This window comes from Hydra viridissima, unplaced genomic scaffold (assembly GCF_058129835.1).
Source record: "Hydra viridissima isolate aposymbiotic clone 2 unplaced genomic scaffold, HvirCarnegie_v1 scaffold_6, whole genome shotgun sequence".
Taxonomy (NCBI): domain Eukaryota; kingdom Metazoa; phylum Cnidaria; class Hydrozoa; order Anthoathecata; family Hydridae; genus Hydra; species Hydra viridissima.
The window spans coordinates 8,343,139-8,370,813 of record NW_028324305.1 but is presented as its reverse complement, the minus strand read 5'-3'; the positions used below and the strand labels follow the sequence as shown (position 1 = coordinate 8,370,813).

Genomic DNA, 27,675 nt, shown 5'->3' with positions numbered 1-27,675 from the left:
TCAGCTACTTTTAATGAAAAATGGTTTGCGGATTTAATTTTAAAGATTATTGCGATTTACGAAAAACGCTATAAAAAGCGCGATAAACGGAAATTAAAATTTTTATTTTTGAGAATATGTTAAAAAGTTTTCTAAACACCTTTTTTATAATTTATGGTTCTAAATTTTTAAAAAATTGTTTATCTAATTTAGTAACTTTTTGAATTTATTCAAAAATATCATCATATGAATGGGAATAATATCCTTTTGGCATATATGCTGGAAGCATCTTTCTGCTAAGCAATTTTGTCAGAATGCAGCTGTGACTATTCTCAAACCCGTAAACGTAATGGGATGCTTCCGATACTAGTTTAACAGTTCGCTCTACACTCAAGGAGTGAGATGGGAAGTCCGGAATATCTGGCTTAACAGAATTGTCTATGAAGTATTGAATTTCTTGAATTGTAAAATTTTGCGTAGTAGGAGGTTCCGTAACGTCTGGAGCAGTGAGGTCTATCAACTCATACCAATGATTAGCATTAAAATTTATTACAGGAATTTTTTTCAATTCATTTTGAAAACTGGTCAAGTTCATTCTATAAATATAAAATTGTGATCAATACTGCGTTATGATTGTGCTTAAAAGGATAAGATAATATTTTTTAGTTACAAAGTCAATTAAATAATTTAAAAAGATACCTTTGTTTAAGAGTCAGTATTTGTTTGAAACCATGATTTCGGATCTTGTTGTCATCATCTTTAATCATGGCATAGAGAATGTTTTTAGGTCTTAGGCAGAATCCTTTATTTTTAATGTTCTGCTTCACAATATATATCACATCATTAGATGGGAGAATATTTAGTCGAACGATAGCGGATAAAAAAAAACGAGGAGAGTAGTGCAGCTTGGATGATGTCTTTATTTCAAACCATGCTGGAGCATAAACTTGAACAATAAAGTAGTCTAGTTTTTTTAAAGACTGGTTTGGTTGATTGTCTCTTGTATATAAACAGAGAATACGAATAGCTAGAGTTAACCACCTTGCATGGTTAAGTGGACCAATTTTACAAGCAGCCCATTTATCAGCAACTTTACCTGACCCTACTCCTTTGCAATACTCAAATAAAAGTCTTTGATCACTACTAAGGTCTTTCAGTACTTCTATTGGAATATATCCATCAACTATAGAATTTGTGACAGGTTCAAACAAAATTTGATGTAAATCCTGAAATTTTCAGCACATCTTTTGCCAAGAAGGCCACTAAAGCTTCCTGGTCCAGTTGTTAAACCATCTAGTTTTTTAAAAAGAGCTCTTAAAGGAAGTTCGTTTTGATGTAGCGCGCACCCAATGAGATGAAGTTTTCGTTTTAACAATTCTTCAAGTTTTACCACTAAACCACTTATTGGGCCAGTATTGGTAGCAGTAATATCAAGAAGAACTGCCTGAATACTTTCAACACTGTTACATTCTTGTAAAATACTGAACGTCTCTTTTACAAGTACTAAACCAGTTGCACCAATAATAGGAATTTTTATGAGTCAAATAGGTTCCAGTAGATTTTCCATCTTCATAAGTAAATGTGAGGTGATGTTCAGGTTCAATAGATTTTTTGAGGAATTCACCTTCAGGTGAGTTTATTATGCAAGAAGTTTGAGTGGTCTGATCAAGTTTGCTATCCATACCAAGGCAAAGTAACTGTTTTTTTTTTACTAGATCTTTACCTTCACTAAGTATCTTTACTTGTGCTTTAGCCCTATCTAATTTGGACTGTCTATCAAGATGTGATTGATATCAACATCTTTTTTCAAAATATGTTTAATGTCATGTAGTAAAGCATTTGCAAGAGCTGCACCTAAGTTTGACACTCATTTCTGACTAATTCCATTGCAAACCTAGGAAGTTTAAAGTTGTAGTCTTTAGGAAATTTGTTCATTAGTTGCCATCCAGCTTCTTCCTGAAAGAAATTGTATCATACAAAATTTGCGTGTACTTAAAACATAATAAAGTTACAATAAGTTTACCTCAGTTTCAGTTGAACAGCTAGCTTCTTCAGATGACATTTTTTGTTGTATGAGAGATTCTGCTTTATCAACTACCCTTTGAGATAGTTGTTGTTGCTCATTATCAATCTTCTTGTTTCTTTTGAAAGCTACTTTATCAACTGAAGAAAGTTGATAAGCTCCTTTTGGACCAGTTTTCTGCCTCTGATCTCGAAGATAAACTCTATCTTCAAGAGGTACTTTCGCGTTTTGAGGGCAAATACATATAATATGTTCTTCTGAGCAATTTGCTTTATTGCATGATACTTTTCTATCACTGCAAGGTAGCATATTCAATGAGCAAGAACAAGCAGAAATATCGAAATGCTTATCCAAATTTGCATCAAGATTTCGTTTGGTACTTGCTCCACCATGCTTTCGATTAATGCTTTTCATTAGAATGAGAAGATCCTTTACCTTTCTAGCAATAGATTTGTCAGTTATTAGAGGTACATTTGGATTCACTGCAGCCCAGATTGATTTTAAATTATTTTTAATTTGCTCAGTAACTTCTATGATATCTGCAGTTGGCTTTACATGAATAAGATAGTAATAATATTGAATAACCTGTCTGTAAGTACTTGGCTCCGTCATTAATAATTCACATGCACCACCACCATACTTCTTTCCACTTGTTTTTCGTGTAATAGGAGTAATTATAATTTTCGGCATTTTTTTATTGTTGATATTTGTAATTCTTGTTCAAGTTTTTTTTTACTATTTTAGATTTATCTGTTTATTCATTTAACAATCGCCAGGTGCGATAAATTTGATTGGCTGCTGTAGTTTAACAAACATTTTTATTGGTTGCATTGTATATTCAAAACGAGGTATTTTGAAACGAGATACTTGTTTGGAATTTAAAATTTCAAAGATTGAAACTCCAAGTATTTTGGAAACTTACAAATTTACGGCATAACTGAAAACTTTAAATACGAACCGCAAGCCATTTTTAATACAGTATTCCTGAAATTTGGTGGAGTTGTTGTTATACCCTAGTTACAGTAACAGCAACATTACTCAATTTGATATTCGAAAAAAATGGTAAAAGCGACCTACCCTACTAAATAATCATTTATCTGAAGATGTGAATGAAAAAAATGATTATATAAATTCTTGTGTGCAAGTAGAGTCAAGTGAATCGACAGTTCATACTAATAACAAAACTAAAAGAAAAAGAAAAAAATTAGAATCTAATGATTTACTTGACAAAAGTTTAGTGAAAACATTTGAAATAATTAACTCCAATATTGAAAATCCGGCTGAAGAAGAGCAGGATGAAGATTAACCACTGGTGACAAAAATTTGGCACAATCTTTGATAAGCTAAAACTTATTGAGTTTTTAGTTATCCAGTCTTAATTTTTTAGTTATTTTGTTTATAAAGTGTTACTTATCTTTTACAGAAAGTTTTGTTTACTTAGATTAATTAATAAAAAAGTTATCCAAAAATGAAGTCGACTACATTAATTGAACAAGTGTACAACTATTGTAATTTGCATCCTAACGCTAAAACGAAGAGCACCGTAGAGTATTTTGTAGCCTCTAATCACCCCGAAAGAACCATTAAACGTTATATGGCAAAGTGGAAGAACAATGAGCCAAAGTCTCATAAGCCTGGATCAGGCAGAAAACCAAAAATTATGACTGCTGGGAACATCAATCGTCTGAAAGGTCTTTTGAAAAACCAGTCTGGAACTTCAACAAGAAAAATTGCAAATAAATTCAAGTGTGATCATTCCTACATTGTAAAAACAATAAAAAAACAAAACAAACATTTGTTATTTTAGGAAAAAACAAATCCCTGATCGCACTGAGAAACAGTTAAAGCAGTTGCAACTGAAGTGTGGAAGAATTTGTCGGAAATTCAGAAACCGCGACTTTGTCATTGACGATGAGTCTTATTTTACATTTAAACATACAAATAAAAATTCGAATGTTGGATTTTACTCAGATGACGCAAAAAATGCACCAAAAAATGTAAAATATAAGCGCAAAAGCAAATTTGAAAAAACAATTCTTGTGCGGATTATCATATCCCCTCGTGGAATCTCGAAACAATTTAATGCTCCTGCGAGACTGGCAATTAACCAAACAGTGTACAAAAATGATTGCATCATCAAACGATTGATTCCTTTTATCAACAAACATCACAGTGATGGTAATTATGTATTCTGGCCTGACTTGTCCTCTTCACATTATGCTAGAAGTGTGACCAATTACCTCGATGAGAAAAATATCCGTTATGTAACAAAATTTGATAATCCAGCATGTGTCCCAGAATTACGACCAATTGAAGATTTCTGGTCAATCCTTAAAGGCTACGTGTATGAAAACAATTGGGAAGCTGAAAGTGAAGATCAGCTGCAAAAAAAAATCCATTCTTGTTTAAAAAAAATTGATAAAAATCTTGCACAAGGCATGTGTGAACATGTATACAATAAAGTTGATGCCGTACGTCGTAATGGCGAGAAATCATTATTGCAGTCCCGAAAATAAAAAACTAATATATTGTTTAATATTCTGTACAATATTTTTTGATCATTAAACTTTTAGTTTTACTATTACTGTCTGTGTTTATTTTGTGCCAAATTTTTGTCACCAGGGGTTATTTACTTATGAAATCATTAATTCCACAGCTAAAGCGATTAAACAACTATTCCAAAGCTTTGGCTAAAGTTCAAATACAAGCACTTATTCTCAAATTAGAGTTTCCAGATAAAGGTGAAGTAATCTAGCCTCTCTGTTTAACCTATTAATGTGAATAAATAATGTAAACATTATAGTCTAGCTTACTATTTTGTTTAACCAATTGATGAATTGTTGTGAAAAACTACACATTTTAAGTAAAATCAGGGGGTATAAAATATGTCTTTTATTAACTTTTAATATTGGGGCATATCTAAAATTTAAAAAAATAAAAAAGTATTGCTTTGTTAAATATATCATATTGCCATTCAAAAGAAAGTTTATTAAAGTATAATATATACACTCTAGTTGTTAAATAGATTGTGACCACATGATCGAACATAGTCCAATTGCCACGAAAGGCTTCCTTCACATGAATTAAGATAATCTTTAAAAGTATTTCTTATTGCAATTTCATCAAAAACAGATCTATTACTTTTTGATTTCGAGAAATTAAGCAAACATGCTTGATCTATTACTTCTTTTTTCTAATCTCCTTGAATAACAATTCCTGAATTACTTTCACTATCAACAAACCAAGGATATAATGTGCTCCATCTGTTAAACGCAAATAGTTCTGAAGACAGATAGTAACGTTTATTATATTTTACACTTTCGATGGTTTTGCTTTAATTGGAGGTTTATAAATTCTCCATCTAGCAGCTAAAATTCCGAAGCTATTTTCAATTGTTATTAGTGCTCTTGATAGGCGATAATTAAAACTGTTTGCTGAACGGTAAGGTTTTTACATGAGTATAGTTTCATGCAGCATGAAACTATAATTATCCCTTCCATAAGCCCCAATGTCAACCATTGTTAAACAATATTTAGTATTACAAATGGCAAATAAAATGAAGCTGTAAAATCCTTTGTAGTTGCAACAATAAGAACCTGATTTTGCAAGAGCCTCAATGCGTACATGCTTTCCATCAATACATTGTGGAAAATTCCGATTCTGATTAAACTCTTTAATCATATTTTGTCTTTCTTTTATATCATTTTGGGCTCTGAGAGATACTTTTTTGAGAACTTCCCATATAGCACAACAAGTTTCGGATTTTCAACAAATTTGAAAATCCGATTAATGACAAAAGGTGTTCGTTCTAGTCTGTTAGGAGACATTCTTAAGTATCAATAAAAAAAAAAGATCCCTATCAAATAGCATCATTTCTTACACCAAATAACTAAAAGCACCTTGTTTAACGCGATTTTTAGATTGTTCTCTGACCCAAAACATATGCTTTCTTTTCTTTACGCTTTTTCGGCGTCTTAAAATTAAAAGTTTAAGAAAAAGTGGATAATTTAGAATGAGATTTTTTTTTGGTTTTTTTAAGATTTTTGCGCTAATTCAATCTAATGGAAACATTGCGTTGCACAACAATTTACTGTACAACAAATCATACGAATGTTGTACGAATCGTTGTACGATATTTCTACAACTGTTGGAAACCAAGCTTAAGTTTGGCATAAGTTCAAAACTGTAAAAGTCGTATTCACAAAACTTGCGCAGTTGCGCTTCAAAAAAACTTTCGTAAGTTTTACGTAAGTTCAACCCTAAACTATCGGTATTCACCAAACTCAAATGGTATTCACCAAACCTTTTAGAAACTTGCTCAGCTCAATTTACGCAAGAAAAGTTACGCTTGCGATGAGCTGCCTTTACCTTGGCGTAACTTTAAAATCACTAAATAATAAGAACAGCGTTATATTTTTATGATACATATGTTCTATTATCAGATTGATATGTTATTAGGGATCTTAACATATGTAAGTTATATATATATTATAGCAAGGGTTAATAATAATCACAGATTTTAACAAAAGATAACTGCATCATAATGACATAACATCTTATTAAGATGTTGTATTCTTATATATGTTAGGCTTAATATATCTTATATTGTGGGGAACTATTTAGACTTTCCCTGAGACACTAAGGAGTCACTGTTTTTTATGAACTTGATAATATTTTTTCCATATGACTGCGAATCATACAATTTACAAACTACACTCCCCTTTTGTACAGTTTAACAACCGCGTCATTTTAACAGATTGAATGCATTAAGATACTACATGCTTAACAACTACGTACATTAACACCCATCACATTTACCACTTTACATACTTTAACACCTACACACACGCTAATTGCATCTTGAAGACGTTATTCACGAAAGTATATAATGATATAGCATCTTATATGACATGATATACTGTCATACTGTTACTATCACATAATAAAATATCTTTATAATGGTATATATATATATATATATATATATATATATATATATATATATATATATATATATATATATATATATATATATATATGTATATATATGTATATATATGTATATATAAGATGTTATATTATGTAGGGATTTGTATTATACAAATCCCTGTACGAAAATATAACTGCACCAGTTATACTTTTAACAGTATAACAGTAAAACATCCAGCCCATTTCCATGACAGCCAAAAGAAAGAATTCGAATTGCACATTTTTAATATTGGTTTGGATAAACTGCTTGATATTATTTCATATATTGTTTTGGTAGTTAAAAACCTTAAATAATGTGTTAATTTTTTTAGCAAAAAAAGTGTAGACAACTTGCTTTATCTAATTATACACAAATTTATTTTATGTTAACAATAACTCGTAAAATCAGTTATTTGTTTTCTATCTTGATAACGGCTTGTTATTTTATCAGTTTACGTTTCTTTACCTAATAATTTTATTTTTTTGTTATAGAAGTTATTTGAGTTCATTTTCAGAAAAATATGCTTTGATAAAGATTTGTAATTACGAAAACTTGGTATATTAAAAAAAAATCAACTCGTTTGTATTTTTTGCGTAAGTTCAGCGCAACTTATGCGCAACCCTAACTTTACGGAAATGCTGCGAAACATTAGTGAATACCAAATATTAACATGAACTTACGATTTCCGTAATCTTAGCTGAGCTGCGCAAAAGATAAGTTTAGTGAATAAACTCCCAGGTCTTTAACTGCTACATTTAAATTGTTTTTTAAATTCGTCATCGCCATGAAAAAATGGCCAATATTTGCGTTTTTGCATTTTTAAATTTTTCAGATTGTGTTTAGAGTACATTAAGTTGGTCTAAAAGTATTGTTTCTTATACGTTTTCTTATTTTTAAACGAAGATCTTTCTTAATCTGTAAAAAAAATAGGGGAATGCGAAAGTAAAATTCCAACGTTGAAATTTCAACCTTGCTTCGACGTTGACACGACATCGTTTGCTTACTGGGTATAAGCTTAAGTATGTTCATGTTTATGTCAAATGAGATTGATTTGCAAATATAAAGAAGTGATTGGAGTCTGAGAACAAGAATACACCAAATATTTGGGCAATGAGTTAACAAAATAGCATTAACATCACGAATGACATTATGTCATTCTTTGTTCGTAAATGATTAACTATGTAATAATAATGTTATATATTAAAATTACCCTACTTTACCCTATATATATATGTATATATATATATATATATATATATATATATATATATATATATATATATATATATATATATATATATATATATATATATATATATATATAAAGGGTAAAGTAGGGTAATTTCGGCGTATTAAGCTATTTTGTTGTTTATAGACAATGGTTGCTTTAATAACGTTAAAAAATCATGCATATCGATGTCCTGCAGATATATCTATTAAATAATAGTTAAAAAATTGTTTCAAACTTACAAAGTTTTATGTAAAATTTTTTTTACAAAATACTCAAAAATGACGAAATTAGCGACCTAGTATGGTAATTTCGGCACAATGATACGGTAAATTCGGCATACTTAAGAAAATTAAAATGTTCGTTGAAAACGCATTAATATAATTAAAATATTATAAACAGCTATAAATCTGCATTGTATAAAGTAATTGTCTCTTAAATGGAATTTGTTACACCTAATTGGCATTTAATTAAGGGCGTTGCAATTGCAAAGATTCATATTTTTTGAACCACCTATTTTAGTAAAGTATGAATACATCACCCAAAACAGAAACCTTATTAGAAAAATGTGCCTCCAAAGTAAAATTGTAAATAAAATGATTACTAATTTCTATGATTTCGATGATTATTTCTAAATTCTGTTTAAATAAGAATTCATGTTTATAAGCTCAAAAGTAGTTCATAAAATAATATTTTATATAACTACAATAGTTAAACATAAAAAAATAAAATACAAAACTCAAAGAAAACTTTATAAAAAGAGATTTATTTAAGAAAGTTAAAAAACAGCTTAAAGAATCAGTGTTTCATACAGTCATTACAAGTAAATACTTTTTTAGCATAAACACCACATATAGCCGCACATGTTTCATGCCACCATCTACAGCATTTATGGCATTTATCCCAATTATCCTTTAAGTATGGATCGACAGGATCCCCATAACTGTATTGACACATTGCACAAAGTTGTTTATTAATCGCACTTTTAGCATCAAGGTTACTCAAACACGTCTTTTGATGTGTAGATATATTTTCTTTAATGCACTTTTTACGTGGCTGCCTGTTCTTATATTTCAAAGATAAAGATTCCTCTATTTGAGACTTATATGGTGATCCAGTAATTTTTTCAGCATGATTTACCCTCCTTTTTATACCTGTTCGTTTTTTATTTTTAATGTCAAGTCCAGCTAGTGATCCGAATGTAACACCATGAGGTTGTGAGGTTTCATCAGAGGTGGCTAATTCTAATGACTTCTGGAGTGTAAATGATGAGTTTGGTGAATCAGATTCTAAATAAAAATATTTAACTAAAAAAGGTGAATAAAATTAGCCAAAATGTAAATTATAAAAAATTTGAACTATTTTTTTAAGAAACTTTTTTTAGGTTAATAAAACAACAGATAAGTTATTATTTTGCTTGATTTAAAAAAAATTACATTTGTGTTTTAAATAAATGGTGGAAGATAGTAAAAATAATACATCTTTTAAAATGATTTACCATTCTGAGAAGCAATTACACATTCTGTGACAAAATCAATATGATCTAAATCTTTAGCAGAGTCTAACCCATTGTCGAGAGTAGGGTGCATTTCAGAGGTAATGTTTGGTTTTGAAATTTTTGATACAATATACGAGTGCTCAGTAGCCTTAGCTGCAGCAAAATCTTCTTCAGTAAACACATTTCTATCAAATGGATATATTCCACATTTTTTAAACCCTGACTGACAATTTTGAACAGTTGCAGCTTTCCCATAAGCTATTCCAAATAATTCACTAACCTCTAATTCAGTTACAGGACGACCTGGATGGTGACGAACCCAAGTACCAACTTCTTGATCATAGAATATTTTGAGACTTTTAAAAAATGAATCATCAAGTGGTTGCAGTTTGTGCGTGCAGTGAGACGGAAGTGATAGTTTAATAATATTTGTCTTGTGAGCTTTTATAATAACACTAAGATTTTTTTTATGACTTGAATTTCCATCTAAAATTAGAAGAACTGGTTGGTCTCTTGACTGTGGCTGGACTGCTTTTAAAAAATGATCAAACCATTTTTTAAACAAATCAGTTGTTATCCACCCATTTTTGCTGCCACCAGAAATAGAACCGATTGGGGCTTTATCTAAAAATTCAGGTCTCACTCGAATACGTGGATAAATCAACATTGGAGGGACAAAAAATCCGCTTGCTGATTGGCAACAAACTATTGTGATTGTTTTTCCTCTTTCAGAGCTTGTTAAGCCACCAACACTATGTTTTCCCTTAAGGGCAACAACTTTTCCTGGTTTATGGCATATAGACAATCCAGATTCGCCTACGTTGAATAAGTTTGCTGGTGGAATAATCTGTATTTCATCAGCATTAAACATTATTTTTTCTAGTTCATCATAAAAACGATTAAGTTTTATTCTATTAAAACCAATGGCTCGATGCAATGACGTTGATTCAGCAACTCTTACAGAGAGTTTATTATGACGTTTCAAAAAACCCCTAAATCATTCTTTTCCTGCTGACTTAGTTGCACAATTAAACTTATGAATAATCCCATTTTCTTCACAAAACTGGAATACCATTTGTTTTACATCTTATGGAGACAGACCAAACAATCTCTGTGACATAGTCAGAAGAACTTCAACAAGTTCTTTTTCATGAAAAGCTGAGAGTTTTATTGGGTGTCCTGCTCTTAACTTTTTAACACAATTATCAACAGACACGTGTTTTATATAGTCATGTAGTGCTTGCCTTGGTATTTTATATTGTTTAGCAGCAGAACATTTCGAGCAACCATCAACTAAAACTGCATTTACTGCTAGTTTTAATGATTCATTTGACCAATTACCATATTTTACATGTTTTGAACCCATTATATAATGCTAACACACAATAATGTATATATATATATATATATATATATATATATATATATATATATATATATATATATATATATATATATATTAGGTATGTGGACTGATTTTTAAAAATTGAGCATATACTAAAATGTTATATATCATTAGAAAGCCCTTAAATACAGTATTTTAAAGGTGAAAAAATTATTAAAAACGAAAAGTTTAAAAAAAAATTATGACGTTTTTAGTAGCAAATTTTCGATGTATGGATTTATTGAAGAAATTGGTTCCAAAAAAATTATTTTTTTCACTGAAGTTGTTATAACTTTGTCAAATCTTATCCAAATGCCTAAACCTTGGTATCAAAAGATAGATGTAAGAGTAGGCTACAAGTTCACATATTTCTATAGATAGAAGGGGTGTATAGAGGGCCAGAGGAACCGGAACACCATCGTAACCTTAAAAAATATAAGTTTTTCACACGAAAGACTGTTTTTCTGATAAAATATGTTATCTTTATACACAAAAAGTTAATCTAATTTGCTTCCATTCCATTTCCAAATATTAGTGGTCTTTTTTAGATTAAAGGGTGGACGTCTTTGTTATGTTTTAACACCCTCGTAGTGAAATGTTACATTCTTAAACATATTTAAACCTAAAAAACACTTATTATATTTTGTGTTAAAAAGTTATATTCTCTTACTTTACATCATATACAAGTGGTGTATAAATTGACATTAGGGGCGGGGTATGTGCCACGCTTAACGCCCCGCCCCACCCCCACCCCCCACCCCACCCCGCCCAGTCTTATCCAACTTAAAAAAAATTTTTTAAATATATATGAATAAAGGTTTTAAATAGAGTTTATGGAAAAAGAGAAATAAGTATTCAAGATTATTTTACTATGTTAGTTAGGGTAGGGGCATGTGCCTCGCCCAACGTCCCCCCTCCAATTCTTATTTAAGCTTGAAAAAGTTTTTAAATTGTGTTTATTTAAAAAGAGAGACATAACTTTACAAATCTTACCACATTACAAGATGCAAGTTGGAGTATCCACCCTAAAAATAAGCCAAAGATAAAATAAATTTAAAAAATTTTTAAAATACAAAATATAATAAATTTATGTCTTGGCTTTTAGTAAATGATATTACTTAAATTTCCAATAATGAAACTAAATAAATCATTTTTAACAATAGACACCACGTGAAGGTAAGCCAGAGTCTATCAAAAATGTTTTGCAAGCTAAAAAACTTGCAGTACTCTTTTTGCAAGCTACACAAATTGCTGTACCATATTTGCAAATAATAGTTTTTAAACTTACTAGTTGTAGTGGATTAGTACTTAAAAGCATTATTTAAAATTTAACATAAAAAAATTAATTGTGAAAGTGATAGGCTGAATAAATAATAAGAACAACATATTAATCAACGATAGCTTAAAAAATGTTAATGAGATTGGTCATTTCATTCTACTGCACTTTGAGGGATAACACAATACTAATGCATTAAATAGTGTATATAAATAGAAACATTAATTGAATAATCATTCAGAAACATTTCTAAACCATAAATTTACCAGCAGAAGGTTGTGCATATGTAACTAAAGATAAAAAACGTTTTTATAAAAACTTGCAACTTATAGGAAAGGTGTGTACATATTTGCAAATAATAGTTTTTAAACTTACTAGTCGTAGTAGCCAATAAAGATGTAACTAAAGGTTATCAAAGTTGTAATTAAAAATAAATACTGTAATTGCCAAGATATGCATAAACATATTGAAAGGTAAAAATTTATACACATACCACTTATAGCAGATGTAGAAGGAACTAAGGTTAAAAATTATTTAATAAAAAATTTATATTGCAATCGTCAAAAATATATACACATACTAAATAGTAATAGTTATTAAACTTACCATTTGTTGAAGACGAGGATGTAACTAAAATTCAAAATTTGTAATAAAAAATAAATATTTCAAAATAATGACTTTGAAATTGGTATTCTTTAAAATCTATTCACAGATTAAAAACTAACTCAATAATCATTAACATATACAAACTGATACAAACTTACTAGCAGTAGGCCATGTAGATTCGACTAAAAATGTTAAAAAAATTTTACACAATATAATTTGAAATTGTCAACATCAAGTTACAAATGCAACAATCGTTAAAGCTGTTCTGCTTAAGGTGCAACAACTATACTAAAAAAATGAAAATAAACAATGAAAATATAACTATTCAAATATAAAGACATTATTTTTATAAGCAACAAGCTAAAATTAGGAATGGTTATAAACTTATGTAAACAATAAACACAGATAAAGATAAGTATACAATAAGTAAAAACATTAACTTAAGTTTTTTAAGTGTTTCTATATATAGGAAGATATTATAAATGTTTTATTAATATTTACTTAATTTTAACTATTTTCTCTTTGTGATTATGTAAATGTTTTTTTAATTAATAAACCCAATATTTATGTGACTTATACTTACGAAATCTTAAAAAATCTACAAAAAGCTGGGTAGGATCTAAACAAGAAATAAATGTTAGACATGCTTGTATAATGATTTAAACACTAATCCACTGATAAAGAAGTATATAATTCAAATATGATAAAAGACAATAACAATGATTATCATTGATTGATATGCTTTATAATAAACCACATATGAATAAGTATATTAGGGGAAAGGTGCCTATGATGGCATACTTAACTTTAACGTTTCTCTGAGTCGTTACCTGAAAACTTAAAAAATAATTTTTGACATGGGTGTATTCCCTCCAGCATGCAGAATATTAATGAACCTCAGAATTTTTACTATTTTGCTTTTTTATAAGTTTATACCATTAAAAAAAAAAAAATACTAGTATACCATCATAGGCAACTAACTGCTCCTATAATGGCACACTTTAAAGAAATTAGACAAACAAGAATTTTTTTTGTTTTTTATTAATGGAAACACAACTTATCAAAAAAAAAAGTTAAAAATTGTTATTTGGTCTATAAGCATAGTTCACATGTAAATTATTTTCTACTTCTCTTTATGCCTTCACATAAAAAATCACACCAAGATCTGCATTTTTGACAACAAATCCATGGTTCTTTAGAGCAAGACAGTGAATAAAGTTCATAACAATACAAAAATGCTGTATAAGATTCGAAATCCATTTTATCATTACTTCCTTTAATCTCCTCGTGGCAGTATTTTTCTTCAACAGTCGTCTTTCTTTTTGTTTTTCTAACAAATTTCTCCTTTTCCTTGTTATTTTTTTCTTTTGCCTTATCTTTTAGTTCTGGATATCCAGTGTGGTATTCAGAGGTCCAGTTTTTCCGCGTTTTCGTCCCCTTTTAAATTCAATTTTAGGGGTTGCTAAAGGCACTGGACACAACTTTTGTTTACTAGATCTTATCCTTTTGTTGAAACAGAAGATCCAATGCATATGGAAGCTTCTGATGGAGGGAAATCTCATTTCCAAATGTGATGGTATCTAAAACTCTTGTATTTCATCTTTGTTCTAAGCCTGATCACCTTTTTCTGCGCATTAAAACTTAATTCTGGCATTTTTTTCAACTCATTTTGCAGACTTTCCTATGATGGCAACTCCTCGGTATGCCATCATAGGAAAGAGTCACCATATTTATTAAAACAAGCTGTGTCAACCTTATTCTTAACATAGCATTAAAATAAGTATTCTAGTAAATGTACAAAGCCTGCAGATGAAACGCATGAAAATTTCACTTCTGTATGTTGTATAATAAAATCGTAATCCTAAATATATGAGGGCATTAAAACTACAACACCACCTGCGAAAATTTATCTTTGTTGATTACAAAAGCATTATTTATGACAGAGGGAAAAATTTTCACCAGAAGTAATGAATTACTTATATACACATGTTGGTCTAATCAATTATATACCAAAACCCATATTTTTGTAAATATGACCAGTATGCCATCATAGGCGCTATGCCATCATAGGCACTATTCCCCCACATACTTATTAGATTAATCTTAACAAAAAACTTCTTAGTGTTTTTAAAATATTAAATGTTAGTGTTTTAAAATATTAAAGCTGTTCCTATTGAATGCCAACAGTTTTAATCTGAAACATAAATCTTTTTTTATATGTTACATAAAAAACAATGAAGTTTTACATTAATCATTATTTTTGGATATGAGGAAAAAAAATTGAACTTACTATCTGTTAGTGTAGCCATAAAATTTTTGTTGGCATTGTCCATATTAAATTAAATCTAATAATATAAATCAAAATAATTCAAAATAAGATTTTCATTTGAATCCCCCCCCCCTTATCCAGATTTCGGCCCCTACCCGGATTTCGCTTAAAAAAAAAAATAACAGAAAAACCTAAATTAGGTACCTAAAGTCCAACACTAATTAGAGTAATTGCTTATCCTTATTTTTCGTTGAAATTTGGAATGTTCATAGAAAATGCATAAAGCAAACTATTTTAACTAGCAATAAGCAACCCGTAAAACGGGTTATGGTCGGTCTGTTAATTTAGTGGCTGTATTCCACAATTTAAAGTTGCGAAACCATAACTAATACCCTTTTAGAAAAACGCCTTCAAATTTAAAAAATTAAACCATCTGTAAAGTTAAAATAAAAAGTATGCGGAGGTAAAATAATTTACCAATTATTTAGTAGAGTAATTTACCATTGACATAGGTCATATCAGTGTTAGGCAGAACCATTTTCCTCGATATTACCAAGTTCAACGGAATACGTTTTTAGTTACTGACTCAAAAAAATAACACTTCATAATGCTTTAAATTGACGAAAAAGTGAAGCTAAATTCTTGTGATATTTTTTATAACATGAACTTTAATTTATAAGATTAATATAAAGCGAACGTTAATTATACATGAATTATTAACTTTTTGGTATCCCCTTGATACATGTTTCTTTAAAAAAGGAAACTGTCTTTAAAACGTTAAGTTCTCTTCAATATTTTGACACTAATAAAGGACCTCCCTTCCCCGTTTTTGCCGTTTTACCTTAATGGTGGTCAGGAGAATATTTTTATTAAGAGTAGTCAAGTTTTTGATGAAGACCTTTTACCAGAATACCGAAATGTAAAACAATGATTTACGTGTATAAGAATTTTTTCTTTTTAATATTTATAAGAATTTAACATATATAAGAATTTTTTCTTTCCTCAAAAGTGTTGCAAATGCAAACTAAGCTAATTAATTAGTTAAAAACCTTATAAAATTTAAGTAACTCGATATTTGAAAAATGCGCTAAACTACAATATTAACCACCAAATTACGTACAGCAAATTATTAGGCTTAAAATAGAGAAAACTTTAAAAAAAATTGAACTAATTGCATACATTTATATCATTTTAACTGACCAAAATTTACAATAAAAGGTAATCAGGTTTCTTTTTATAAATCGTATAAATGCGTCAATCGTAAATCCTAAAGAAAAATAAAAATGGAATTATGATACTATAATTACAACAACAACAAAAAAAAACAAAAATAAAACACCGCATAAAAACTGAAAATCGATGTACCTATTTATAGTAACCCATTTTGACATGGCAGTTAATATAAACATTTATCGAAAATGTAACAATAAAATCTGTTTCGAAGTACAAAAGGATTAACAATACTATACATGTATATAAAAAAAAAACCAATTTAAGATATAAATTGCATTTTTACCATGTTGTCTTGGCTTTCAGTAAATAAATAAAAGCAGTAAGTTCCAATAATGAAACAACCTATTATTCATTTTTTACAATAGTCACCAACATGAAGGTGTCTATTGTTAAAAATGAATACCAACACAAAACATCACAACAATAACACATAACAATAGAATATTTACATCCTTGATCCTAAAATCCAGTGAAGATAACAAACCAAATTAAAATATGAAAGGCAAAATTAGAAAACCAATTTAAAGTTAACTATATTTATCTTTTTACTAAACATATAAATACATAAAAGTATATTTGTTTTTATGTTCAATATTAGTTATTCAATTACTTCAAATTTAGGACATGAAAACACCCTGGATTTAAAGATCAAGGTTGCATACTCTCATACACATTACGCTAAACATTAACAGACATTATTATGTGTTTTGAGAATAATTAAAAAAGGCTACACAACACAACCTAGCTCCAAAGCAGTAACTCCGCCTGGCACTAAATGCTGCCAAGTCACAACTCTGCTATAAGTACATCGCTTGGGTGGCAAGGTTATCAACCTTGCTCAACATAATGCCAAATCACACCACTTTGAAAACATGGAAACAACATAATTTAAACATATATACAACTATAAACAAATATGGTTTTATATAACACATTTGATTAATAATCTTTTCAATTTGATGAAGAGTAGCTTGTTCAGCTATTAGAAGTGGGACTGAGTGGTGAATGAAATCTTCCATCATAAAAAATTTGTATGTATTCCAGAGATGTAAAGGATTGTCAGGTTCACAAAAGGTCAAAATAATTGAAAACAACTGTCTAATTTTCTTTGGCATGTCTTAAAACCGCCTCAGAAAGAGTATTCTGCCATTCAGTGTCATCTTGCAACAGACCTTTCAAATCACATGCTACACAAAACGTTTCAAGGACAACACCATTAACAGTATGCACATCCTCCCAAGATGTTGCTCCTTTTGCTTGCAAAAGTAACAGTCTAAGAAAAAACTATTCTCCAGTTGGATTAACTTTATACATTCTTACTATCACCTTATTACCACCCCTTTATCTAACCTTCCATTTACAATGTTTATCATCAAATATAAAGTGATAAGGAATGTCTACATACGAATAGCAATATGCTCTTTCATTTTCAGTATTTAACTTAAACCATGCCATTAGGTGCATATCACGCTGAGCTGCACGATCTAAAGCCATATGTTCTGCTCCTTCTCTAAAATACATTAATTGATTTTCAGGTAGATGTTTACCAAGTCACAGCACTTTAAAAACACAGAAAGAACATAATATAAACATATGTACAAACTATAAGCACAATAAATGTGTTTAAATATGTATATAAGGTTAAATATATACTAATACTAAAATAAATAAATACCTTATATACATATTTAAACACATTTTTAAAACAATTATGTAACACATATTAACACATACACAAACAGTAAAAAAACACTTTACATTATTATAAAAACACATTGATAAAACAACTATAAAGCACTTATTACCACATACACATACATATCAAAAAAGCATATATGCAAACAATAAACGTGTGCAAACAAAAATTCTAAAAATGATGCAAGAAAATTTAAAAAGATACAAAATATATATTTACAAACAATTCACTTTACCTTCTTTTTTTTCTCATAAGAACTGTAATCTTCATAACAACATTTAACCTTTACATACAATAACATGTCACATGCATTGTCAGTGTTGGCACAAAATTTTAATTTTTTTTTTCTAAATTTTCTAAAAAAGAACAAAAATAGTTGATAGCATCACAGAAATTTCAAAGTAAAAATAACAATTTTATGGAAACAGCAATAGTATAACTTTAAATAACATCCATACCCCTATTTTCCTTCTAAAATATAAAATAATAAAAATAAAACTGCTAAAAGAAAAACTAAAACAAACAAAATCTAAACGATTTAAAAAATTAAAATCCTTTCAACTTTAAATCCTTTCTACCTTATCTAATAAAAGTTTTAATCCTTTCTACTTTATCTGATAAAAATGTATATATAACTATTTCATATACTTACTTCAATTATAATATGATATATAATTGATTAAGATGATTCTTTATGTAATATATCTAAACTAATAATTAAATTCCAAAAGGAAAAAAGTTTTAACTTGCTCAAAAGATCTTTCTCCAATGGCCGCGTGCATTTGAAGAACGCGCTCTACCAAAGCCTAGTAACTAATTCAAAGCCTAGGAACTAATGACGAAACGACGTTGAACATTAAACGTTAAACGTTAAACATTAAGCATTTCTGTAGGAATTATATTATGATGATTATATTATGATAATAAAAAAAGCGGACTCTACATTTCTCGACTACAAATCCATGTGACAACATCAACCAAATTTTCATGCAAAGTTCTCAGCAAAATACTCAATAAAAAAGTATGGGAGCGACACACAATAGTGATATAAAAAACAAGCCTAACATTTCTTTTTTTCAAAACCTTTCAAGGTTTATATATGTTTCTAAAAAAAACCACCTCAAAAAATCGTTTGCCTAGGGCTACCTGAAAAAAGTGGTATACTTGGTATAACACAAATTAAACTAATTGCTAATTTTTCGTTGAAATTTGGCATGTAGGTAGAAAATGCATGAAGGAAACTATTTTAATAATAAAAAAAGCGGACTCTACATTTCTTCGACCCCAAATTCAAGAGAGAACATCAACCTAATATTTAGGAGCAAAATATCACATAAAAAAGTTTAGTAATCATGAGGCAGACGTAGTTTTGTGGAGTTTCTTTTTAGAAACATATATACACATAGATACTTTTTGGAAAGAAGAAAGACTAATCTTTACTTTTTTAAAACTTTTAAAAAGTTTAGTAATCATAATAAAAGTTTTAAAAAAGTAAAGATTAGTCTTTCTTCTTTCCAAAAAGTATCTATGTGTATATATGTTTCTAAAAAGAAACTCCACAAAACTACGTCTGCCTCACGCTGCCTCAAAAAAAGTTAAAAAAACGAGAGCCAAAATTTTAGCATAAAAATCGGTTCCGTAAATCGCCATTTCCGCGTACCTATATGTATATATATATATAGTTAATAAATTATTAATTTATTGTATACATATTATTATATGACATAAATTTAATTTATATTGTGGGGAACTATTATTTTATTAAGTTTCACAGAGACACTAACGAATTCAATTTTTTCCTAACTCGTTATTATCTTATTACTATCTGAATTACTAAAATCAACTTCTTCTATACATAATATTTCAAACGGTTATTTCCATTTTGGTTTCAGAGAAAGCACAGGTCGGCAAATTCAGCACTGTCGAAATTAAAAACCGAAATTATCTCCTTAGAGCAGTCCTTGGGTAGTCATTCCAGACGATTTTTTTATAATTCAAATAAACATATAATTTATATCATTGTAAAGAGCTTGAATTGACTTAAAAAATGAGGGGTCAATCGGCCTTTGAAGTTAAGCGGATCTAAAGTTATTGAGTTTTTTGTAGTGCAAAAATTGATGATTTTTTGACGAAAGGTGTAGGGCTTCAGCATGGAAAATTTGCATTGTTATGGCACCGAAAAAGAGTATTTTTGGATCATATTGACTCTTGAATAACTCTTGAACCGTTATTACATTTGACTTGAAATTTTCCATATTGATTTACCAACTATAAAAAAATAAATTGCCAAAATATTTTTATTTAATTCTGTCTGGATTGTCCAGAATTGTCTATTTTACAGACTGTGAGTTTTAATTTATTTACTTAGTTTTGGTGTCATATTGACTCTTGAATAACTTTAGAACCATCACTACATTTGGCTTTAAATTTTTCATAGTGATCCAACAACTACAAGCAAATAAAATAATACAATTTCTTTTTTAATCTGTGCGGACTGCCCAAGTTCATCTATTTTACAGACTGAGGATTTTTATATATTAACTTAGTTTTGGAAAATAAAATTTGCAGCCAAAAAGGCTGCACAAACCAATTGGCATATCGACTTTTAATGTATTTGATATTTTTGAACTGTTGTTACATTTCACTTGAAATTTTCCATAATGATCCAACTTTTTTTAAATCGGAAGGGATTGACCAGAATCTTCTATTTTACAGGCTGAGGGTTTTTACTTATTCACTTGGTTTTGGATATTAAAATTTGGCGTTAAGGTATAATTACACCATGCAAATATGCATAATCGAATCATGGAATCCAAATAATACATTTTAAAACTATTGCTTAATTTACCGACTGATCAGTAACTTAAACAAGGAAATTTCTTGTGCATTGAAACAGAAACTTCTTGTGCATTGAAAACTGTCAAAATTATTCAGAACGACCTATTTAACAGACAGAAGGTTCTTTAATAAAGTTAAAATTTAATTTTTAATGAAAATAACTTACAGTAAATGAACTTTTTGAAATTTGGAGTTCTTACAACAGCAATAGGCAGGTATAACAGCAGAAATGTAAAAATATTATTATTAAATGTAAAAATATTAATATTAAAAATGTAAAAATATTGTTATTAGAAACACAGATAAACAATAACGTGTTAAAAATATTTTGTTAATTCATTTTAAAAATGTATAAATTAAAAACATTTGAAACCAAAATAATTATAAAATAAGAAACTTACTCTTTAAGATTGTTTATGTGAACTTATGAAAACGCCTAAGATAAAAAAAATGAAAATAACATAAAAAAATTTTTTTATTCTAAAACTTATTTCTTGGCTTTTAGTGAATGATTAGAGGTAGCAAGTTCCAGTAACGAAACAACCTAATAATCATTTTTATCATTAGACACCACGAGAAGGTAAACCAAGTTGTCTATCAACACAAAATATTACAACAATAACATCACAATACAGAACACAAAGACTATGTGGCACGGAACGCTCCTAATTCACACTAGTGTAACTAAGTAATGGGTTAACTTTTAGCCAAAACTATTAATCATCCTGAAAAGCTTAAAGGTGGCTCTATTTGCAGATAAAGTAAAAAACATATGGATTTCAACCATCTTGTCTTAGAGCTGACTTTCTAACTGTTGTTTCAGAACAGTACTACATAGCATTAGATAGAAGTGGTTAAGCAAATTCTACTTCTCTGGATATCAAAGGCTTTCGATAAAGTCTGGCATGATGAAATTACCCATCTTTTTGGCACCTTTTAAGTCGTCTGTTAATTGTTATCAGCTATATAAACTTTGCCTTGGCTCTTCCATTAACTTCCAACTCTAAAAGTGGTTGCTTGCAGTGGTTGCCTTGTTAAAATAAAGATGTTTAAAAAATATATATAGATTTTACAGAACACAAACATACATATAATGATTTAAAGGTACATAAAAAGAAACTTACATATATTGACCAATATTACATGAAATTCCGGCCACAGTTCCAACAGAAGACGAGTGTATATATAATGACTCACAGGTACATTAACACAACAATTTGCAGGACTTACCTGTACCTAAATAGTGCTCCAGGGGTCCAAAAGAACACAAGCATACACATAATGACTGAAAGGCATATAAACACAAACATACATATAGTGACTTATGGGTGTGTACACACAAACATACAAATAATTACTTACCGGTAAATCAACACTGCTGCAGAGGTGAACAGAAGACAGGTAATCATATCATGACTTGTGGGTGCACCTACAAAAACATACATATAATGACTTACAAATACCTAAACACAAGAATACATTTATTGACAGGTAAATCAGGGCAAAAATAGAAAGCATGACTTACCAGTATGTTGCCATGGCTGCAGAGGTACAACAGAAATCAAATATACATATAAAGAATTGCGGGTGCGCAAACACAGCTCTAGTTGATCAAACAGATTACAAACATAAAGACATTAAATTGAATAATAATAATAACAAACATAAATACAATAAATTGAAGTTGAATTGACATTGCGTCAAAAACAATATTAACAACATTTATGCTTTTTCAAACTTCACCCTCCACATAAGCATCAGCCTTTCCCTCTATCACAACACATTTCATCCTCCACTCTTTGACTAACTTAATATTGTATTTATCCTCAAATCCGTCATATAGTATCTCAAACTTGCATTCCTCATCAAATTCATTGTCATCTAAAACACTTACTACGAACCCTGAATACCATATACCCTTGCCACCTTCATCTACCATTTTATGTTTAATTCTTTTTCCTCAAAACTTTGGAACCCTTCCCTTTGATGTGCCTGTTCTTTTTTTTTTTTTCCAGTTTCCATTAATAATCTAGCATCACCCACTAACCTGTCCTTTTGTTTTAATGTTAACAACATTTCTTGTCTTTCATTATTCTGTCTGATTACTGAACATTTTATTGTTTTTACTCGTTGTTCTGGAGCATTTTTTAAAAATTCAAAAATTAATAGCAGGTTTGTTTTTAATGCCTACATACCAAATTTTTTGTAATTTTCACCTTTTCCCTTTTCTCCTAACTGTAACCACTTTTCTGGAAATTTTTGCTGAAGTACTTTTTTTTGAAATTTAATTTGCCTTTGCAACTTTATTAGAACTTCATTTTCAGTGCCTAGGATTTGCTCCAAATCCTCTTTACACAAAATTAAACCACCATCCTTTCCAATTTCTGTTGTCAAAAACTCTTTTTCTTCGCTTGTCTTTTGTTCCTTTATTTCCTTTTCTAAGTTGCGCTTGTCCATCTCATTGATTTTGTACTGCAATATATTTGCTTTTTTTTCTCTTTACTTTCTGATATATCCTTTTCTATTTCGTCTTGCTAGTAAAACTAGCCTTGCAATTTCTTACTGGGATTTCCCATCTAGCCAATCAGCTATTTTGTTATTGTTAAACATGATGACACCAGCTGCAGCTACTGTTGTCATCTTAGGTTTCATTTTTAACCTGCGGTCATAAGAAGCAAAGTCACGTTCAGACACAACATTAGTACGTGGGCAGTTTTGAGTTTCCTCACGAACATCAACATCTGGATTGTGATCAGGCCCGGATTAAGGTCTACAGTGCCCATAGGCTGCAAAAAATTTGGTGCCCCCAATTAAAACTTTTTTTTTACATATTTCTCTACTCGATACTTGAATAAATAATAAAACTTTATTTTAGGTTTATTAGCCACATCAATATGTACATGTATATAATACCTATGTGAATACAAATAAAAACATAAAATTAAAATTAAACAAAATATATTTTAGATATATAAAAATATAAAATAATCATATTACAAAAAGTAACAAACCATTATTTTATACTTTTCTTTTTCTTGCTTTTTGATGGGCAAATGTGTTAATAGTATCATTAAAATCTAATTTTTCAACCAATTCTGCTTCAATGCTAAATATTGCTAATGCATTCAGTCTTTCCTCCTTCATGGTTGACCTCAAGTAGGATTTTACTCTTTTAAGTACAGAAAAAGCTCTTTCGCCTGAGCAGTTTGAAACTGCTGTACTAAGGTATATACGCATAACTACTTCTAAATTTGGAAACATACACTCTAATTCTTTGGTCTTGATGTACTTATACATAGAGAGAACAGATTTTACATTTTTATCCGTGGAAATTAATTTTGAAAAAAGAATACACTCACCTATAAGTAAGCTTGAGTTTTCAACATCATCAATAAAATATTTTGCCAAAGTTTCACATGTGTTCCTTATAACAATAGAACTCGGTGTTTTATACAATGTGGGTATACACCCATAAATATCTGATATTTTTTCATAAGCTTGTCTTCTTGAACTAAGTTGACATTTAAGAGTATCAATGATCATATAATATGCATTTCTAACAAAATCTATTTTCCCTGTGATTTCTGTGAGAGGTTGAGATCTTGATTCATCAGCCATAGCCTTAAAAAAAAAAGTTTTTAATGTTGTTAATGTTTATGACTTTTTTCAAATTATTTTATGTGTATTTTAAAATTAACAAGTTAAACATACCTTTCTCTTTTTTTTTCTCTTGGAATCTTTGGCATACTCCGAACAATCAGTAATTTCTACAGCCTTATTTTCAAAAACATCAAAATCATCTTTGATCTGTACCAAGTAATTTTCAAGGCCATTATATAGGTCTAATACTGTATGAAGATCAATGTCAGTTGATTGTAATTTTTTATTTGTAGCATTAAAACTAAAATCATATTAAACTTTATATTAATTTATTTATCTATTAAGCTGACCCTAATAAAATAAAATAAATGAAAGCATAATTTATTATTTAAAAATAATTAATTTATAGAGTGAAAAATACCTGTTTAATATTGAATTCCATATGCATATCATTAAACCAGTTTCTAAAGTTTTTAATCTTGCAAGCAACCCATTAGCTTCTACTTTATATACAGCTTTTTCTTTCTGATTATCAACTATACTATGCAAAGCTTCAACTATAAATGCATAAGAATTAAATAAAGCATGGCAAGCATCAAAACGAGCACTCCAGCGAGTTACTGATAAATTTTTTACACAAAGATTTTTCTTCAAATATGTTTTTAAAATGTCCCAACGTGCATTAGAACTAGAAAAAAAATTGTATAGTTCCTGGAGAAGCATAAAAAATGAAGTAGCAGAATTACAACTTTCTGCTGCACACGTTCCGACCAAGTTAAGAGAATGTGCAGAACATGGTACATACTCTGCAAATGAATTAAAACTTTTAATTCTTGACTGCAATCCAGAATACTGGCCTGACATATTTCTCGCATTGTCGTAGCTCTGGCCACGACAATTTTCAATTGGTATATTGTGTGAATTAAGAAAATCCATTACAATATTGCTCATTTCTTCAGATTTATGACCACTGTTTGGAATGAATATTAAAAATCTTTCTGCAGGTACACCACTAGGTAAAACATATCTTAATGCAATAACAAGTTGATCGACGTTTGCTATATCAGGTGTAGAATCAACAATTAAAGAATAATACTTGGCTGCTTTTAATTCTTTTAATATAATTGCAGGTACACCACTAGGTAAAACATATCTTAATGCAATAACAAGTTGATCGACGTTTGCTATATCAGGTGTAGAATCAACAATTAAAGAATAATACTTGGCTGCTTTTAATTCTTTTAATATAATTGCAGGTACACCACTAGGTAAAACATATCTTAATGCAATAACAAGTTGATCGACGTTTGCTATATCAGGTGTAGAATCAACAATTAAAGAATAATACTTGGCTGCTTTTAATTCTTTTAATATAATTTTAATTATATCATTCTTCATCAAAAGTAAAAGTTCTTCATAGATTGTGGATGATAAATAAGACGGAGTTCCTTTCCCTCTATTCCCATATTTTTCTATATGTTGAGCAATAAAAGGGTCAAATTTAGCAAGTAACTCTAACGTTCTCAAAAAGTTCCCATTGTTAATTTTGTTAAATTGTTCATTATCACCTCTGAATGATAAACCTTTTGCACCGAGAAATTTAATTACTTCAACAATTCGATGAAGAACAGCTTTCCAGTAATTCATTTCATCAGTCACTTGTGTTGCCAATTGAGTGTCAATTCTACCTACATCACTTTGTAATGTAATAAAACTTAATGTATTATTTTTATGTGCCAAAGAATTTTCGTGCCTGGAAATAAGTAAATTGTTAACTTAGTAGTTTTTGTAAAAAAAAGATGGCGAATATTAGCGTTTTTGGTATATTTTTTTGACACTTCAACATCAAATTAGAGAACTTTCCTTTGGTTTTCAGGTGTATGTTTTTATACGATTCTTAATCAGGATAAAATTCTCTATCATAATCAAAAATAAAAATAGGGGGGGTAGAAAAGTAAATTAGCGCCCTCATTGTGATGAATGCTATTGTTGTAAGCAGTTAGAAAAACTCAGTAAAAGTTTAAATGTTTTAAATAAAAAAGTTATTGGTTGCCCTGGTATTGGTAAAAAAGTGTGGTCATCTTCCATGATTGCTACCATTAAAAAAAGCATTGTGACAGCATATGACTTGGAAATAGATATTGAAGAACTAAAAAAAGAAATCAATCCTCATTTACAGCTTTACCAGTGTATTTTTTATGGTAAAATACCAAAACAACCAGCAACTCTAAAAAAATGTTAACAATTATTTTGTTTTTTCTGTCTTGTGGAAAATATAAAGGTTAACCAACTCAATGGAACATTATGTCCAAAATATAAACAGCTTATTTTACCTGAAGATTTGATTTTCAGTATTAAAACAAATTCTCTTTTAATTATGTTGACTGTTGCATGTATATGTAAAAAAAAGTTTTATTCAATCAAAGAATATGATTTAGATATTAATCGTAAGTGCATCTGCCTTGATAAATCATTAATATTACCACAATCAGCCCCATCGTTATCATCATCAATATTCTCATTTGCATCTAATTTGGTTTCATCATCATCATCATCATCATCATCATCATCATCATCATCATCATCATCATCATCATATCATCATCATCTTCATCATCATCATCTTCATCTTCATCTTCATCATCTTCATCTTCATCATCTTCATCATCATCATCATCATCATCATCATCATCATCTTCATCTTCATCTTCATCTTCATCATCATCATCTTCCCCAGCTAGCCAGCCCATAAGGTACCCGGGTGGGTCCCGGCCGGGCCGCAGGACGGGGCCCGTACGGGTAATCCAGACGGATCCCGCCGGTTTTTGTCCGCGGGATCCAAACGGGACTCGTCCGGGATTCCAGCCAGAAAATGCAAACGGGACCCAGCCGGGACCCAGATGGTATTCAGCCGGGATAGCAAACAGAACCCACACGGAACCCATTTGGTATTCAGCTGGGATAACCCGCATGGATCCCACAATTATCCCAGGTATTATAGGTATAGTAATAATAGTAATAGTAATAATAATAATAATAACAAGAATAATAATAATAATAATAATAATAATAATAA

At 29.6% G+C, this 27,675-nt stretch overlaps 4 protein-coding genes across 15 annotated transcripts; all 4 read right to left on the bottom strand.

Annotated features, from left to right (window-relative positions):
- Window positions 1-99: 99 nt before the first annotated feature.
- Window positions 100-3,188, bottom strand: LOC149886889 (uncharacterized). The gene is made up of 3 exons (XM_090090668.1): window positions 2,003-3,188; window positions 679-1,935; window positions 100-575 (listed from the first exon to the last, which is right to left on the bottom strand). Exons 1-2 carry the CDS (start codon window positions 2,690-2,692, stop codon window positions 1,834-1,836), a joined length of 792 nt encoding a protein of 263 aa, XP_089946794.1. The 5' UTR covers window positions 2,693-3,188; the 3' UTR covers window positions 100-575; window positions 679-1,833.
- Window positions 3,189-11,845: 8,657 nt separating this feature from the next.
- LOC149886888 (uncharacterized) lies at window positions 11,846-15,348 on the bottom strand. 6 transcript variants are annotated; one of them, XM_090091558.1, is made up of 8 exons: window positions 13,794-14,061; window positions 13,547-13,582; window positions 13,122-13,145; window positions 12,964-12,987; window positions 12,851-12,874; window positions 12,733-12,759; window positions 12,624-12,647; window positions 11,846-12,106 (listed from the first exon to the last, which is right to left on the bottom strand). In XM_090091558.1, exons 1-8 carry the CDS (start codon window positions 13,840-13,842, stop codon window positions 12,042-12,044), a joined length of 273 nt encoding a protein of 90 aa, XP_089947684.1. In that variant the 5' UTR covers window positions 13,843-14,061; the 3' UTR covers window positions 11,846-12,041. The 6 variants fall into 6 exon arrangements, with proteins under 6 accessions (XP_089947684.1, XP_089947683.1, XP_089947687.1 ...); XM_090091557.1 differs by lacking the exon at window positions 13,794-14,061 and adding an exon at window positions 15,254-15,348 and having other exon boundaries at window positions 12,733-12,874; XM_090091561.1 differs by lacking the exons at window positions 12,851-12,874; window positions 13,794-14,061 and adding an exon at window positions 15,254-15,348 and having other exon boundaries at window positions 12,733-12,781.
- A 1,046-nt stretch (window positions 15,349-16,394) lies between these two features.
- Window positions 16,395-18,828, bottom strand: LOC149886887 (uncharacterized). Of its 3 annotated transcripts, none has more exons than XR_016453677.1 (4): window positions 18,814-18,828; window positions 18,397-18,632; window positions 17,871-17,975; window positions 16,395-16,499 (listed from the first exon to the last, which is right to left on the bottom strand). XR_016453677.1 is itself a non-coding variant. In XM_090091563.1 (3 exons), exons 1-3 carry the CDS (start codon window positions 18,429-18,431, stop codon window positions 17,564-17,566), a joined length of 315 nt encoding a protein of 104 aa, XP_089947689.1. In that variant the 5' UTR covers window positions 18,432-18,557; the 3' UTR covers window positions 16,404-17,563. The 3 variants fall into 3 exon arrangements, 1 of the variants encoding a protein (XP_089947689.1); XR_016453676.1 differs by lacking the exon at window positions 18,814-18,828 and adding an exon at window positions 16,598-17,738 and having other exon boundaries at window positions 18,397-18,557; XM_090091563.1 differs by lacking the exon at window positions 18,814-18,828 and having other exon boundaries at window positions 16,404-17,738; window positions 18,397-18,557.
- A 2,574-nt stretch (window positions 18,829-21,402) lies between these two features.
- Window positions 21,403-27,400, bottom strand: LOC149886886 (zinc finger MYM-type protein 1-like). 5 transcript variants are annotated; one of them, XM_090091527.1, is made up of 8 exons: window positions 25,021-27,400; window positions 24,711-24,900; window positions 24,359-24,620; window positions 22,525-22,602; window positions 22,362-22,428; window positions 22,230-22,284; window positions 21,918-22,029; window positions 21,403-21,435 (listed from the first exon to the last, which is right to left on the bottom strand). In XM_090091527.1, the coding sequence occupies exons 1-6, from the start codon at window positions 26,244-26,246 to the stop codon at window positions 22,236-22,238; spliced, it is 1,872 nt and encodes a 623-aa protein (XP_089947653.1). In that variant the 5' UTR covers window positions 26,247-27,400; the 3' UTR covers window positions 21,403-21,435; window positions 21,918-22,029; window positions 22,230-22,235. The 5 variants fall into 5 exon arrangements, with proteins under 5 accessions (XP_089947653.1, XP_089947651.1, XP_089947650.1 ...); XM_090091525.1 differs by having other exon boundaries at window positions 21,403-22,029; window positions 22,124-22,284; XM_090091524.1 differs by having other exon boundaries at window positions 21,403-22,284.
- Between the last annotated feature and the right edge of the window lie 275 nt (window positions 27,401-27,675).